At 39.2% G+C, this 17,495-nt stretch overlaps 1 protein-coding gene across 3 annotated transcripts; it reads left to right on the top strand.

Annotated features, from left to right (window-relative positions):
• The first annotated feature begins 680 nt into the window (after positions 1–680).
• On the top strand, positions 681–10,216 carry LOC121403058 (dynein light chain Tctex-type 5-like). Of its 3 annotated transcripts, none has more exons than XM_041590482.1 (5): positions 681–1,391; positions 3,306–3,424; positions 3,956–4,105; positions 4,302–4,376; positions 8,948–10,216. In XM_041590482.1, the coding sequence occupies exons 2-5, from the start codon at positions 3,332–3,334 to the stop codon at positions 9,008–9,010; spliced, it is 381 nt and encodes a 126-aa protein (XP_041446416.1). In that variant the 5' UTR covers positions 681–1,391; positions 3,306–3,331; the 3' UTR covers positions 9,011–10,216. The 3 variants fall into 3 exon arrangements, with proteins under 3 accessions (XP_041446416.1, XP_041446414.1, XP_041446415.1); XM_041590480.1 differs by having other exon boundaries at positions 684–1,391; positions 8,916–10,215; XM_041590481.1 differs by lacking the exon at positions 681–1,391 and having other exon boundaries at positions 2,674–3,424; positions 8,916–10,215.
• Positions 10,217–17,495: the final 7,279 nt, after the last annotated feature.

The raw sequence follows: 17,495 nt of genomic DNA, 5'->3' as shown, positions 1-17,495 counted from the left end.
ATACAGAATGAAGATCAACTAAAAAGTTACTTAGAATTAGCCATTCTATAAAATATTAAAAGTTTACTTAAAATTGAACCACCCCTTTAAAAAAACAAAATATTTTTGGTTTGGTTATTACTAAAACAAGAGGTATATTACAACAGTGCAGTTGCCCATGGCAGTAAATAGATTTTACTATCTTATGTGCACTATATTGCTCTAAATCAAAGTACTAATTGGTTGCTATGGGCAACATCATTGATGTAATTTAGCTCAATAACTTATACATTCGAATTTTTATTTTTTTCAGAAATCTCAAAAAATATGTGTTTTTCTGTATTTCTTTAAAACTGCCCGGTGGAAACAGTACTTTTTCTATATTTCTTTAAAACTATAAAAACTCAAGATTTATTAAGTGTAAAAACCACAAAAAACAAAAACAAAAGTGTGTCGAGGTCCTATAGAAGTCAATGGGAGCTGTACTGATCCTGTAATTGGACCATTTTTTTTTCAATTCAGACTTAGAATCTGATTTTGTTTTCACTAGGAATCACTGGGGTATTTTTAGGGGGTATTTGTATTTTTTAGCACATCATTCAGCTTTTTTTTCATTCATACCTTTTATATCGAGATCTTTTAATAAATAATAGAGAAAGTGAGTTTATTTGTGATTTTAAAAACCTCTAAAACCACTGAAATCAGACTGTTGATAAACTTAAAAATGTAATAGGGTTTATTAAAAAAAAAAGACACAGGTATACAAGCTCTCAATTGTCCAAAAATGATAATTTTATTTCAGATTTAATTGCTTCCAATTATTTAAAAAAAGACAGGTAAAAAAACATTCCTTCTTGAAAGAGACAGGTTGGCCCAACAGTGGTAACAATGTTCTGAATGTATTTTTGCTGTTCTTTTGTAAAAAATAAATAAATAAATAAACTGTTAATTACCTTCATGGCATTTAATTGCTTCCATGACTACGGTTAAGCACTAGCAGGCTCAAACAAATGGTATTGTGTCCATGGTATATTGCACATTTTGGGTTAATATTTTCAAGACCTCAAGGTCAGCAGAAAAGCAGAACCTAGGTATGGTTGTTAGTCTATTCTTTTCTGTTAGGGTTGGGTAACACGCTCCTCCTCATGCTCACGAAAGGAAAATGCAGTGATTATCAATCATAATCGCTAAATCCTAGTTGTATACTCCTGTCTTGTTGTTATGTTTGCTAAGCTGTAGCAGAACAAAGTCAACAGAAAAGGTGCGATTAATAGCATAACTTTGGAAACCTGAGCATAAATATCAGTGAGAGTATCGGCCGGGACACTCAACTGGAAGGGTTCTGTCTGCCTGACTGGATACCGCAGGGAATCTGGGGAGAGAACAGATTTCAACAACTGAGATTCATTGCTGTAAGTGATAAAACAAAGTAATGGAGTCTATTGGGAATAGACATTCCTCAGGGTGCTTTAGAAGAACATACCCAGATTAAGCATTAAGGTGTACAATGAAATGTTGGGCACAGAAGTGAAAGCATACATCAAAAGATGCACCATCTTAAACTTGCAAATGTTCCTATGTGTCAGTGTGTCCTAATTGTCCTAATATGGGACGTTTGGTGCCAGCTGTAACATACTGGGCAAGAATTGTGCTATAGATTATTGCTATGTATACTATTGAGATGTAAACAACCTTTTTCATCAGTTGGGGCTTACTGGGCTAAAGCAGACTACTGGCATTACTTTCTGGATACATTTCTGTATAGTTGGTCATTTTTAAAAACCAGTGTCCTCCTCAGACACAAACATTTTCTAATGCACAATAAGGAAATGTCCCTGGCTGTTAGGAATGTCTGACTCTTTAAATTTGACAACTTAATTATTTAAAGGAAGTATTTACAGGTTTTATCATCCTGAATTTGTGGGACTTCAAATTGGAAGTATAAAAGTCCGGATAGATATAGCATTTTGCTGTTGCATGCAGTTTTCTTCAAAGTCAAAGTAAACTTTGTCATCTCAGCAGTATACGAATACACAGTGAGACGAGACAACGTGGCTCCAGCTAGAACATGTCAGAAAAAGGCACTTAAAATACACAATAAATATGTAAACATTTGAAATGTGCAATATATTGGCAGAAATTTGGATATATACACGTGTAAACCTTAGGAATTGTGCAAATAAATTAACAGTTCACAAAGTTAAATTCACAGTTCAGGTGTGTCTGGAATGTAGTGGGAGGGCAGGCAGTGAGTTAAAGGAGAAGGAAAGGTTAAAACTAAGTAAGCCTTGTCAGAAAGGTCCATCTAAATATACCAGTAAACCCCCAAAGTAGGGCTGCTCTGAGTCCCCTGTGAAAAGAAACACTGCATTTATTTCCTTCTATTGTGTACTCATGGGCTTCTGTATCAGACTTCCTGCCTTCATCTTAAACCTCATTGCCCTGGGCAAGAGCATGCTCAGTTTGCTCCTCTCCCCCTGTCCCCTCCCTTCTCTGCTGTAATCTGAGCCCAGAGCAGGGAGAGACTCAGGCAGGAAGTGATGTCACACCATGTTAATACTGCAGCTCCTATCCTAAACAAACAGAGAGTTTCTAGAGCTTTTTACTCAGGTATGGTAAAACATTCTACAGAATAAATATAGCATTCTAGCTTGCACTATTGCAGCTAATCTATTGGCAATAAAATGCCTCCGTAGCTTTCCTTCTCCTTTAAGGAGTCTGATCGCGCAGCCTGGTTTTCGGCCTTTAATGCTGTGAAAGCGTCTGCCAGATGGGAGCAGCGTGAACAGTCCGTGTGAGGGGTGTGTGGAGTCCAGTGTAATGCAGGAGGCCTTTCTTGCACAGCGCTTCTGGAACATGTCCTGCAGTGATGGAAGAACCACTCCAATGATGTTGCCAGCATGCTATTTCATGTTCTTGCATGCTATTTAAAATGTCAGTTCTAACCAAATACATAAAGTTTTATTAAATCACTGCCAACCTGTAGGCAAGATTTAATGGAACACAAACCATTTTGCTACATATCAAAAACAGATCAACGAAGACACTAATGTAAACAGGAATTAATTTTTGGCTTTGTATAGAACACTGAGTATTTCTAGGAGACTGGGGCTTATTTTTCAACATTGGGCAAATTTGCCTATGGCAACCAATTACAATTTTGCTAGTTTCATAGTTTCTAACCGGCTAAAAAAAAAGATGACTGCTATGTAGTTGCTATGGGTTACTATATAGTGTTGATAAATGAGCCCCGCTGTGTATTAACCAGAATATAGAAGTAGATACAAATAATTTTAATGAATCTTATTTTTAATTATCTGTTTGAGGACCTACCCAAGAGCAAAGATAGACTATGAGTGTGCAAAAGAAGCTGGGAGAAATCAAGCTTTCCCGAGTCACTTTCCGTGCATCATCCAGACCACAACAGGAAAATGCTTTGCAGAAAGTAAGTACCATCCCTAAACTCAGCGTGTGAGTCTTGTGCTTTTGGGGTTTCACATCGTTTTTCATTTCACTTGTCTGGTTTTAATTTTGACAAACTTTCCATATTAAATAAAAATATTCAGGTTACTCAGATGCACACAACAGTACAATTATTTCAGTCATTTATATACTAATACATCACCAGTGGAAGGAGCTTTGTTTGCTAGGGATGCACCATATCCACTTTGCTTGGGATTCGGGCAACTCCCAAATCATTTACAAATGATTTGGCTGAATCCAACCCATAATTTACATATGCACATTAGGGTAAGGAAAAGTGGTGTGTGTGTGGGGGGGGGTTGCCATTTCCTTTACTTTGTGGCTTAAAGTTATGTGATTAAAAGAATTTAATTTCCGTTTGGCCAGGAATTTCATTTCACCCAAATCTAAATCCTGCCAAAAAAGGTTATGATTTGGCCGAATCACAGCCACAGTTTGTGTCTTGGGGAAATTGTATTGCAATCAGAGTTACACAGATGAAACTCTCTTTAAGTCAACAGATCCTTTAGCCTCAAGAGCAATTCCAGCTGTCAAACCTCAGCAAGGTGAAGGAGCTCAAAAGGCAGCAGATACGAGGCAATCTGGATCAACCATCAGCCTGAAAGGCCTACTGGCTGCACAGCGTCTTACTCGGGAGCTGAAGGTACAAAAGATGTTACAGAAACCTTTTTTAGCTGTCACTGCTGCAACTCACACCAAGCAACATGTTCACAGGAGCATCTGTAGGTCATATTTAGAAAAAATAATTGCTTTACGAATGTCAGTAGTATAAACACCACAGTGTATGATTTCTTCAGCAATAGCATTGTTAATGAAAAACAATACATTTTAACTTTCAGAACCGAGTGGCATTAAGGAGAAAAACCAGAGCCCGGACACAGAATTGCAGTCCAATAACGATTATAAATGAGCAGGTAAGACATTGCGGTAGTTATGCCTATTCATGCATGTACACTAAAGGAGATGCATTCAAGTAAAAAATAAGTGTCAAATGTCAAACAAGCGACAAATTGATAATCCTGTGTAATTGGTCACTGGATGAATGTGCTATATGGTTTTTCCAAGTAACCCGTTCATTTATGCGACTACTAAAACATGTGATCTTTATAGGCCATTCTGCCATAAAAGGCCAGTTTTCATACTGATCAATGATCTTTTTGTTCAGATTTAGATATGAATGATTTATGCACTCTTTCACCCGAAACACAGAAACACTGTAGCTGCTTTTCCCATCCATAGTGTAGTGCTTACAGATGTGGCTTCTTTTGTTGAGTATGTTCACCCTTTTCTGATTACAGAACCAAACTTAAGCTGGCCACAGACGCAAAGATCCGATCGTACGAATCAACGTACGATTGGACTTTCCCCATCTCCCGACCCACTAACCATTCAGATCAATGTCTTACCATTCAGATCAAATAAAGTAGTAAAAGAACAGATCAGCCGATGTTCTGCCCCTGACAGCAATCGTACAAAAGTTATGTCTGACAAAGCTATCGGCGATACACGCAGAGATACGGCAACCAACAGAAATCTTTTAACCTGTCCGATCGACCAAACGACCGATCTCCGCCGGACAAAAAATGTCGGGACTCTCCACACACGGTCCGAAAATAGTACGAATACTCGATTCGTACGATTGGATCTTTGCGTCTATGGCCAGCTTAAGGGAGCATTACACAATCCCTTGGTTTTGCCGGTGTTGCCGGTGTCTTTTGTTTACTTCTTTACTGGAGGGATAACATTAATTAGTAAAAATTAATTCCTAAGTATTGGGTCTGTGTAATGAGCTCATTGGTTGCAAATGGAAGGAATTATTTATATAAATTACAGAACAGGAGCATAGACTAGGAGCACAAAACTGTACATAATAATCATTAAGCAGTCTCACTACCTCCTAGTGCCAGTAATATGAATGAGGCCCAAGGCATAGGAATGAATAATAACATGTTTTTTTCTGCCCAGAAATCTGATAAAGGCAATTTTAATAAAAATGATCTGGAGTGTGGTCACTGGGAAAAACACAGGAGTGACTTGCATTCCATATGCATCCATCAGACAGTTCATATGTGTATGGTCCTCGCTGGCGTCTCACTTCAAGTGGTGTAGTAAATTTAGATTGTCCTTGTTTCAGTATTCCTGGTTTCTTAATTCTGACTAAAGATCCAGGCTGAAAGTGTAATTCTCTGGCACCACCTTTTCTGTCAGTATAAGCCTTGCATTTGGCTTGATGACGTTTCACAATGTCAGCAGTAAATGATTTTGTAGGCACAATATTTTGTGGAAGTTTAAAGTCTGCAACATGTAACTTAGTGCGCATCTGTCTGCCATGTAATAATTCAGCTGGAGATGATTGAGTTGTTGCATGGTGCATTGCTCTGTTATGTAAGAACTCTGTTGTAAATACTTTCCAAGATTTCCCAGTAAGATTTGCTGTCTGTAGTGCTTCTTTCAGACTTCTGTTGAATTGCTCGATTTCTCCATTTGCTTGTGGGTAATACACTGAAGATTTCCTATGCACAATACATCTGGTCTCAACTTAACTTTGTGTACAAATTTCTTTGCACAGCCCAGTGAAGTGTTGCTTTGTGGTGAAATTTTAGACACTGGCTGTGTGGCAGGCACTGGTGCTGTAGTAATGAGACCATCAACTTATTGTAGGTTTAATGCAGCAAAGAGATCCCTTCCAAGTATAGCAATACCCTTATTCATAATGTAAAAGACACATTTTGCAGTATTTGATTCAAATTGTAGTCACTGGCAAGCAACCAAGCACAGGGATTGGATCCTTTAAGTAACTGACCAGTTTCAGGGCAGGTGCAACAAGAGGATCTTTTGCAAAGTATTTCAAGAAAATATCCTTTGGTAGTATAGAAACAGCTGAACCTGTATCAAGCATCAGGTTAATGGAGTGTCCCTTGTCAGCAGAAGCAGTACTGACACTGACAGTGCATATAAACTTGTCTGGAATAAATGTACCAGCTTTATCCACACTTAATACTGTAACATTTGTAGTAGTGACTTCATGAACATCTTTAGCAGAACTACGGCAGATCTTAGCAAAATGTCCTACCTTTGTGCAGTTGCAGCAATGTTAAGCTTTTGCAGGACATGTAACATGATTTGCAGTGTGTTGTGTTGAACCACAGCAAAAGCAGTATTTTCTATTTGTATTTGCTGTATAGTTTTGCAGTGTAGGCAAATCCCTTTCCTTAGCACTGTATTTTGCCTGTGAATGCATTATTAGGCCACAGTGTTGAATTCACAATCTGTACATTCCCAGCAGTTCCCTGACTGAGAGTTTTAGCCTCTGCCACTGCTGTTTCAATTTGGCTAGCAACTGTAATAGCCTTTGCAAGGGTTAAATCCTGCTCTAGGAGCAGTCTCTCTCTAATGCGAGGTGAGTTTGTTTTTTCCACTATTTGGTCTCTTAGCATTTCATCTGTTAGATTCCCAAACTCACAGGTAACAACCAGCTCTCTCAAAGCTGCTACATATTGTTCTGTGGATTCGCCATTACGTTGTCCACGTTGGCGGAATTTATATCTTTCAGCAACCACATTTACTCTTGGCACAAAAAAGTTCTTTATAGCAGTAAGAGCAGTTACATAAGTATCATCAGGTAATGGTTATGTATAGAATATACGCTGTCCCTCTACTCCCAGGCAGTGAATAAGTAAAGCACGCTTTCTAGCAGCAGAAATCTCCCCTTGGTCAGCAGCAATAATGTAATTTTCAAACATACGGATCCAAGCAGTAAAATGTATGGTAGGCTCACCAGGGTTTGGAAGAAAAGGTGCAGGCTGCTGCAGAGGTAGAAGAGCCATCCTTGTCGTCAATCTGTTATGTTTTGGGTAGCAGAGGATGAGTAGAGTATAACAGTGCTTTAGCAGGCTCTCATGCAGCCATTATACAACAGTAACTTTCACTTTTAAGTTACCAGGAAGTATGCACAGTATCAGTATGAGCACAGTGACATCTACAGGCCTTTTGTATAAACACCACACTAACTAGGGTTGCCACCTGGCTGGTAAATATGATGGCTGATCCCAATGTTATTAATAGGTAAAAATTATAAATATATAGGAAGGCCGGTATTTTTTTCTGGAAACCCTATAACTGACACAGAATAACACAGAATAACACTGGCTAGATTATATGAACAATACGTTTTTAAGTGAACTTTCAATTAAAACAGGGTAATCCAAATACATGTCTAATATGTAATTTTTTTATGGCTTCCTCAAAAGCTCCATTGAACTCTTTGAATGACACCATCATTTTATTATAATCTGAACCTGATCATGTAGTATAGTGAATAACCAACCCGCTTTTAAGCTGTATTGTATAAATTGGAGCACACAGGGCTGTCGTGGTGAACTCAGAGGCCACTGCCACTTTACACCTGTTAAATTTATAATGCCTTTTAGTGAAGGCAGCAATCCATAGGCACAGTATGTTTCCTGGTCACTAGGAAAACTCAGGAGTGGAGAGCTCAGCCTCTAAAACAGCACCTTCTTGTGGTGCCAGGAGCTGTGCTGGGGGACCTCTCATCTGCTACCAGGGTCAAGCCTTAGAGTATGGGCACACTGAGCAGATTGTCCACTTTCCTCCACAGGAGGAGATCTTTTGAACGCACACAAATACACAGACAGAAGGAGAAGTGGACCCTGCACTACATGTGAAGGAATAAGTGTCTAATGCCAGGAGAAAGGGTGTGCTGGCTACACAGATAATTATATCAATTATGACTTTTTATGTAACCGGACCACCCACTATGTGAGAATTCAATATTTAAAAGTTGATTTCTACTAAAACGTAACTTTTATATAGAGAAATTTAAAATATCTATTATAGGGTCAAGAGCTGGAAAAAAAATTGCAATAATCTCATTACTATATCAAGGTGTAAATGGTGGAGTAGGTTTGCCAGTTGCAGTGGTGTATTTCAGATCTCTCATCCTGTAATGCTGCCAGGTTAAATAACCCTGACTAGAAGGTATAAATACACCCTTACAAGGCTGTAGGTCATTAGCAGTATTCAGGAAAACCATGCAGCAAGTTGCGAGGACACTACATATGTTTAGACATAAGCCACCAGACTTAGGCCTAAAAGGGAATGGGTGATTGTCAGCACAGTATAGCCATGTGCCCTCTGATCAGCCTACTTAAAAAAGTAAACATTAAATAAACCCAAAAGCATTGTTTTGCTTCCAACAATAATGACTTATTATATCTAAGTTGGGATCAAGTACTAGGTTCTAGTTTATGGGGTATGGCCTTTCTCTAATTTGGAGCTTTCTGTATAACAGTTTTATAGACAACAGTTCCCATACCTGTGTATGCATCTCTGTACATTTGTGCTGTGAAGGTCTTGGCTTTGTATCCATGCCTGAATTCCTAAAATATAAAATCTTTGAATTCAGGTGTTGACTTCTGTCTCTTTTTACACAGACTCCTGTTAATTCTGCAAATCCTGTACATAGGTTTCCGAATGCTCATGTGAAGGAGCTAATCGAGGAGTTCCTGGCTACAAAGCTGAAGAATGAGCCCTATGATCCCTGTACTTGTGCCAGCCTCACTAAAGACTTGTGTGAAGACATTAAAAAGATCGTTAGAAGAGTGACTCCTCCCCGATACAAACTTATTTGCAGCATGGCTATTGGGAGCAAGCATCGGGAGGACATTATGGTGACCAGTCAATGTCTATGGGACGCATACTCAGACAATGTCACTTCCTGTAGCTTCCAGAACCGCACTCTATTCTGTGTAGTTTTGGTGTATGCTGTTTATTTTGAATAGGAAGCAGCTTTTCCGTTCTTTAGTTTATTTAGACGTGATAGATTAGGGCATAGAATGCAGTCCGAGTCAACATAGGACTCTATAGAAGTAAATAATCCGGATTTCATTTCACATAAATTAATAAACTTGGATGGCAAATTCAGACACTCTTGGTTTGAAGGACATATAGTATTGCAAAGAAAGAGTCTTTTGGGCTGAGTTACTAAGATAAATGCTAAATTGCACCAGTACATTTGCCCAGAGCAAACTGCTGATTGGTTGATATGGATAATTTCATTATCATGCAGTGATGCTATTTAGCACCTATATTCATAAATCAGCTTTGAGTATTTACGTTTGCTATGTAACTGTGGGTAAAACAATGTCTGTTTTGTTATAAAGATTTTGTAATAGACATGTATTTTGTAAATTTTTCACTGTACCTCTGTGTAACTTTGACCTCTGACCTTTGCAGCTCTGTGCAGCTGCTTGAATAAAATGAAAAATAATGTCGCATAACATTTAGAGATGCAAAGAATCCAGTGCATAATTACTGGGGGTGCCATGATAATTTATATCTTGTGACAGGGCAGAGGTACATTTATCTGAATACTAACCAGGTGCATGCCTAAATGTATTTCTGGGGGGGGGGGGGGGGTGTCCTGGTGAGGGGCCTGGGTGCATCCTGCTCCCAGGTTCCATCTTGGTTACCTAAACCATTGACAGAATTCAGCATTTGGTTTGGACAGAGCCCAGCACAGATTTGACTGACTCCCAAGTGTTCAACTGAAAGTCATGTGGCTCTATAGCTCAGGCCATTTTTTGTTCACAATATTTGCAGGCTTCTCACATTTAATTATGTGTTAAAGTGATAGTGGAACCTCTAGTTTTGGGCTTAGATCTCTACTTTGATGGCAATAATAACTATTAATCACAAAATTACTGATGTAAACCCACAAATTAGTAACATATAAGGGGCTGATTCATCAAGGGTCGAATATCGAGGGTTAATTAACCCTCGATATTCGACTAGGAACTAAAATCCTTCGACTTCGAATATCGAAGTCGAAGGATTTAGCGCAGATAGTTAGATCGTACGATCGAAGGATTATTCCTTCGATCGAACGATTAAATCCTTCTAATCGAACGATTCGAAGGATTTAAATCCAACAATCGAAGGAATATCCTTCGATCAAAAAAACTTAGGAAAGCCTATGGGGACCTTCCCCATAGGCTAACATTGACTTCGGTAGCTTTTAGCTGCCGAACTAGGGGGTCGAATTTTTTTTTAAAGAGACAGTACTTCGACTATCGAATGGTCGAATAGTCGAACGATTTTTACTTTGAATCCTTCGATAGTCGTAGTCGAAGGTCGAAGTAGCCCATTCGATGGTCGAAGTAGCCCAAAAAAACTTCGAAATTCGAAGCTTTTTAGCTTCGAATCCTTCACTCGAAGTTAATGAATCGGCCCCATATTGTTTTAAAAAAACTTCCTCATATGCAGAAGGATACTACTTCTTGTAGGGGCTACTACTGTTTTCAGCCTCTCTTATCTCACACCCACACCTGCAAAAAATAAAAGCCTCCTCTTTCTGAAAATTTCCTCTCCTGCACTGCTGAGGTTTGGGTTTTTTTCAGATGGTGTTTTTGGCTCATTCCCTCTTATTAGGTTATATATGCGTGTCCCTTTCCTGCCTGCTTGACTTTTCCTGCACTAACAATCTACTCCAGCTCTGGGGGTTAAAAGGTTAGTCTTGCAAGCAGTCCTGGCACAGATCATTCTGTTTGTGCAGGGAAGGCAGGCAGACAAGGGCCACACATAATCAAGTAAGACAGAATAAGTTAAAAGCACCATTAAAGGAGAAGGAAAGGCTGTTTGCACTTGGGGTGCCAAATGTTAGACACCCCCAAGTGATTGTATTGACTTACCTGAAACTCCGGGCCGATACTCCTATCAGTAGAAAACTGCACCGTCCTGGTGCAGTTTCTAGTGAGCACCACGGAGAGATCTTCTTCGGTCTTCTTCTTTCTTCAAATTTCACTTTTTAGTTAAAGTTCGGCCTTTCATTGTACTGCGCATGTGCAACCGCGTGAAGAAAGAAGAAGCAGGAAGAGGATCGCTCTTTGGTGCTCACTGGTATAACCCTGGGCCGGTGCAGTTTTCTACTGATAGGAGCACCGGCCCGGGGTTTCAGGTAATTCAATACAATCACTTGGGGATGCCTAACATTTGGCACCCGCAAGTGTACACAGCCTTTCCTTCTCCTTTAAATGAAATGAGCAGCACAGAGTGGTGCATAAGAGGAGTTTTGCAGTGCGGTGGAGGATTGTTATTGTATAGTCACATACCTGAACATGAAACGAAGCAGTGAAGGGCATATAGGCATATTTTGATGAAGAATTAAATTATGTTAAAACCTGTGTCACTATCCCTTTAAGGTTTGGATTTAGTTCTGGTTTCAGACACTTCTTTCGTGGAGGATTTTGTATATGGCCAAATCCAAAATTATGGAAGTATAAAAATACAAACCCTGCTGTCTTAGTTAACTTCATCACCATAGATTGACATGTCAGAATAAGGGCTGTCTGACTAGCTTAATTAATTTATAACTACTTGATTTTTGAACTTGCTGTAAGGATTACATAATTACCCAGGCCAACTACTTATGTTGCCTTCCTTTAGCTTGGCAAGACTTGTGAGGACTGAAAAGTATCCAGGACTTGGAGTATTTAATCTTCTAGTTCCACCTTTTTATATTTTTGTGTTCTGATCACTAATTATTTAGTCCTTGCAATTATTCCTATAGAGCAATTATTTTGTCACTTCCTGACTTGCAACACATTCATCTGTCAATGGTTTCTGGGTTCCAGAATATCTGGTATTTTGCTGCAAATGAAGTTTGTCAGTATTTTAAAATGAACCATAAACTGCAATATGTTTTAGAAAATAGGATATGTTTTTTCTGAACATATAATCAAACTGTGCATCAGTCAGGCCCCCTATATTGCCCCACCTGCTGCCTTTCGTATCCAGTTTTATTGAACCTTAATTTCAATCCATAATATATATATATATATATATATATATATATATAGATCTACACTCCAATTTTTGATTTGTGTTGTGGCTGATTTGGAGAGAAATTGTTTTTAAAAGGTTCATCTCCTACATATAATACATAGCTAGTTTGCTGGAAGAACCCTAAAACATAAAGGTGATAGAGCTTTTTTTAGGATAAATGTTATAAAGCCCAGAGCAAGCCATGGATGGACTTATCCTATTATTCTGATAATTGCTTTAGCACGGAGTGGAAATGAACCTATCCTTTGATTGAAGACTCCAGGGGGTGAATGAAAAATCTGTTGAACCTGTTCCAACAATAAACTTCCGTGTGCCAACTGCAGAATTATATAAAGTTTTTGTTTTCTGTGTGTAAGAGTAGGTGTTTGATTGCTGTTGCACACAAAGTACATTGACTGCATTCAGCACACAATAGTCACTGTACATTATTTCAGGTAAACTGTAACTGTAAACTAACTACAGTAAAAGTTCATTTGAAATAATCGTTTGTACAGCTTTTGATAAACAGGCTATTCCTTTTCCTGCTTTTTAATTATTTTTCCATTGTACCACCCTTCCTTTTATTCTAAATGCAGTTTTTTTTATACACTCTTCTTTAATCTGAGGCATTTTATAGTAGGTCTGTTGTGTTCCCTTATTTCAATATGTGCAAGGCTGACTCTGTGGTACCGAAAACACCCCTTGAATTTCGAATTAAAGTCATTATGCTTCTTTTTGGAAATTCTGTTCTATTGCATCAGTTAAATTAGTCAAATAAATGTTCTTGAAATGTGAAACCAGTATTAATTTTTAGTTTGATCTGTGTTTTGCAATTTGCTCCCGTTTGGGGAACTTTAATCCCTAAAGTTCCCCAATTTCCCCTGGCATTTCTGTCTGCTATTGCTTGGTGATCACTTCTTAGAATATTATGTCCAAAGGAGAAACACTGATAATTACTGAAATTTCTGATATCCATGTACTATGGATATCAATTGATTTAGAAATTGAGCAGGTTGGAAAAATGTGTCTGCACCATCGCCGGGCCACAGTACAAATATGATTTTATTGGTATAGCTTAATCTAGACGATTTAAATTGGAACATGACTACTTAATATCTTTAAATTAAAAATTAATTTATTGAATTATTTTCTGGACATTAGAGGAATGTTTCGGGCACTCCTTGGCCCTTTATCAAGCTTGTGGAGCAAGTGGCTACTGGGTAAAATTGCACTATGTTGGAAGTTGGAAATCTGTCCTGCTACTTGCTGCTGGATAGCTTAATCTAACCAGCTGTGTTTGTTAGTCTGGTTTCTAGTTATTAATAAAAGGAACATCTATTACATTCCTGCCTCCCTGTTCTGCCCTCTGCCAGCTGCCAAAATCCATAAACTCTTACCAGTGTGGAGGGTGCAAAGGTTGCTGGGGGGGACACTGACATTGTAATAGTGAGAAATGTATTGGTAACTATCTGTGCACAACTGAAGTACATGCAACGTTTCTCCTGTGGACAGCACCCAAAGGACATATGTTCAGTTGTCTTCTGAAAGAAACACTCCAGATCATTAATATGAATTTTTAATATTTATCTTTTTATCCAGGACCTCTCTTATTCATCTTGCATCCAGTAATTCAAACCACTAATGGGTTGATAGGGCCAGCAACCAGACAGCAGCAGAAAAGTCAGACTATGGAGCTGTAGCACAAAAAAGAAAAAAAGAAAAATGAAGAACACCTTTGCCTACATCATACTTTCACTTATTTTAGCTGCATTGCTTAAAGGGGACCCATTACCCCAAAAAATTATTCCAAATCCTATTTTATCATGTTAGTCAAGCAAAATCAACTTTACTTACACTGTAAAAATTATTAGAATCTTGTTTCCTTCCGTCTGGGAATTCATAATTATAGCAAACAGGCAGGAGCCATTTTGTGGACATTATTATTAAGACAAGCCTTGTACCATCTCAGAATCTTGTTTGTTTACCAGAATGGGACCTGATGCCCATCCCCATGCCCTGGCTACACAATTAAATGGTGAAGGGAATGTGGGGAGAGCAGTGACATCGAGTAAGAGCTGAATGGAAAGTGAAAGTAATTGACTGCCCCACCTCTATGCCTAAGGTAATATTTGATTGACAGCTGAGATTTTTAAATGAGTTTACAATAGCTATGAATGCTTAAATAAAAAAAGAATTTGGATTTCTTGTTTCATTTGAAAAGGACTTTGATTATACAGATTTTTATGTCTGAGTGACAGGTCCACTGTCTTTCCATTCGGATCTTTAAGTCCAATTTTCTCACAATTCATTTTCATACATTAGAACGGGGGTCCCCTGATTCATTAGACTGCTATTATACGTAGAATTATGAATAGGAATTACTGCAGGTGTGGCTATTTTGTATGGTTTTTGGCATCGTTTTGGTGAGTCAAAATGATACTTTAGTACTACCCTTATAGTGGTTGTGATTAGTTCATCTGTTTTGGAAGGTGATGATATGATTGATTGTATAATGCTCAAAAAGCATGATCCTTACTGTTCATTCTAGAGAAAGTTCAGCGTTGTTGTCACGACTCACCCTGTGGGCCGGCGAGACGCCCACCACAATGTCTTCCTCCCTCTGATGTGCCTGTTCCTTAGGGCACGCGCTGCGCGCATCTTTTTGTGTTATAGGCGCATTCACACTGGCGTGATGAGGTCAGTGCGCAATGGTGCGAATTTCAAATGCTACTTAAAGGGACATTTTTACTGTGTTCTTTGTCCGTTGTTAGGTTCATCTTGTGAGAGTTCCTGGGTGCGTTCCTGTTTGTATCTTGTATCTGATTCCTGTTTTTACCCCTGCCTGCTTGACTAATCTGACTTCTGTGATCCTGACCCCTGCCTGGTAACCGACTATTGATATCCTGGTTTTGACCCTTGCCTGACTGACTCTGATTGTATTCTGCCTGCACCGACCCGGCCTGGTTTAGACTACGCTTTTGGTCAGCTCCTTGAACTGTGACCTTCTGCCCAAAAGACTTTGCTAACGATTGTGCCCCTCTGCTCATCCAGAACCCCTAGCTTGGCTCCTCTCTTAATAAGACCTGGCGGCATCCAATTAGCCGAGGGCTCCTCTCGAGGTGAAAGGCGGCTGTTAAAGGCAGAAGCAAGAGCCGAGACAGGGAGCCGAGCATTGGTTCTGGATTCAGGGTGCCGATCGTGACAGTTTAGTGGGGGCAGTTGCAAGTGATTTATCATGCTACTTGTACTTCTCTGTGCCATACTGGAAAATGCAGCTTTCTGTTCTTTGCAGTTGGATCTGATCTTTGCTGCTCCTGCAATTACTGCCACATCTCTCAATGAGGACTCATATTTCTCTTGCAGTGCATCTATCTTCTGCTTACATTGCTCTGGTACAGCTGAATGCAACTAGGTGACCTTTCTACTAACACCAGGACTTTATGGGGCTAATTTATCAACAATGGGCAAAATTGTATTTTAGTAGCCCATGGCTACCAATCAAATGTTTGCTTTAATTATGCTATCTACATATTGCTGAAAAAAGCTAAGTACTGCTATGGGTTACTTCCCCTGTGCAAATTTGTCCAGTATTGATAAATGAGTCCCAAATGTGACTAATGAAGGGCACACAGAGAACCTGGGGAGCAGAAAATAGCACGTTATTTGTTACAGGTATCGGATCCCTTATCTGGAAACTAGGGTTGCCACCTTTTCCTTTGCTCAACTCCGGGCAGGAGGCAGGGTGAGTGATGCTGAAGGCAGGGCTGGTGATGTCGGGGCGGATGATGCTGGGGGCAGGGTCATGAAGTGGCGAACAGCGATTGGCTGATCGTCATGCAATTAATATCAATGTTCCTAATTTGGAAATCCAGACAGCCAGTTTCCACCCAGACAGCTTTTCCAAAAACAGGGCTGTCTGGTGAAAACTGAACAGGTGGCAACCCTATTGGAAACCCAAATTCATATATTTCCAAATTGAAGGTACACCACCTCCCATAAAGTCCATTATAAGAAAATGATTCCTTTTTTGTGTAATAACAAAACAGCACTGTGACAATGCACCCAGGTCTTTTGCCCCACATATTGTTATGCCCTGTGGTACTTGGGTAGCTATACATATACAGTGCAGTAAAAGATAGGTAAAACAAACCACCACATATCCCCAATTGAAGAAATGCCAAGTGACTACTGAGGAAGCAAAGTTTTAGATGCATCCTAGGTTTGTGAAACCAGGAAACCCGGTGGAATGTGGAGTAAGAGCCAAAGGGTTGGGTCCTATGCCCATACTAGCAGGTTGTGATTGTTCGTTCAGGGTTACCTGTTGCCCTCAGAGTCTAGAATGTCACAAACACCTTATATGTGATTCTAAGCTGAATAAATTCATGTTGGTGGCAAAACAATCCTATTACATTTATTCAATTTTTAAATGGCTACACTTGAGGTATTGAAATCCAAATAATAGGAAAAAAAAACTTTTCCAGAAAAACTCAAGGTTCCAAGCATTCCAGATATTTCCAGATAATATATGCCATTCCTATATGTAAAGACCTTTGTCTTTATTCACTTGGTCACCAAAACAAAAACAAAGATGGGTTGCAGTTAGACCTGGCATAAAGCAATGAAGTCAATGGGTCAAAGGCAAAACATTTTAAAGTAGAAAGCGACAGCATTCAGTTGCTATTATTACACTGGGGATTTTACACTCAGATACGCATCATGTGTCAAATCAAAACACTATGAGGATTAAACACAGTATATATACAATGGCATCAGTTGTGAGTGTTTTGTATATTTTAATAACATTTTTTGCCACTAAATTATAAATAAGCCCCTAATACTAGTGACAGAGGTTTCCAGTATCTGTATATCAGGGCCATGTATTGTATAGAACAGGGGTTCCCAACCTTTTTTCCATTGAGCCACATTCAATTGTAAAAAGAGTTGGGCAGCAACACAAGCATGAAAAAAGTCCTTGGATGCAATCCCCCCCCCCCGGATGTTAGTTGAAAAATAGGTAAAACACCATCATATCTACAAGTTTTGTGTGTTTGTGGCTCCTCTGTTGTTACTATTGATGCACGGTCAGGTGTCTACTGCACCACAAGAACACTGCAATTTTGTGTGCAGGAACCATAGTACACAGTCAAGCTACTGGGCAACTCCCAGCACCCTATGGCAGCCCCTTTGCTGTG

This window comes from Xenopus laevis, chromosome 4L (genome assembly GCF_017654675.1).
Source record: "Xenopus laevis strain J_2021 chromosome 4L, Xenopus_laevis_v10.1, whole genome shotgun sequence".
In the NCBI taxonomy this organism is placed as follows: domain Eukaryota; kingdom Metazoa; phylum Chordata; class Amphibia; order Anura; family Pipidae; genus Xenopus; species Xenopus laevis.
The sequence above is the reverse complement of the archived record's forward strand: the minus strand, read 5'-3'. Positions and strand labels throughout refer to the sequence as shown.

Coding starts and splice junctions, on each gene's coding strand:
- LOC121403058 (XM_041590480.1), top strand. CDS start 3,332: ATGAGTGTGCAAAAGAAGCTGGGAGAAATCAAGCTTTCCCGAGTCACT. Junction 4,106..4,301: donor GTCTTACTCGGGAGCTGAAG/GTACAAAAGATG, acceptor TTTAACTTTCAG/AACCGAGTGGCATTAAGGAG. Junction 4,377..8,915: donor TAACGATTATAAATGAGCAG/GTAAGACATTGC, acceptor CTTTTTACACAG/ACTCCTGTTAATTCTGCAAA.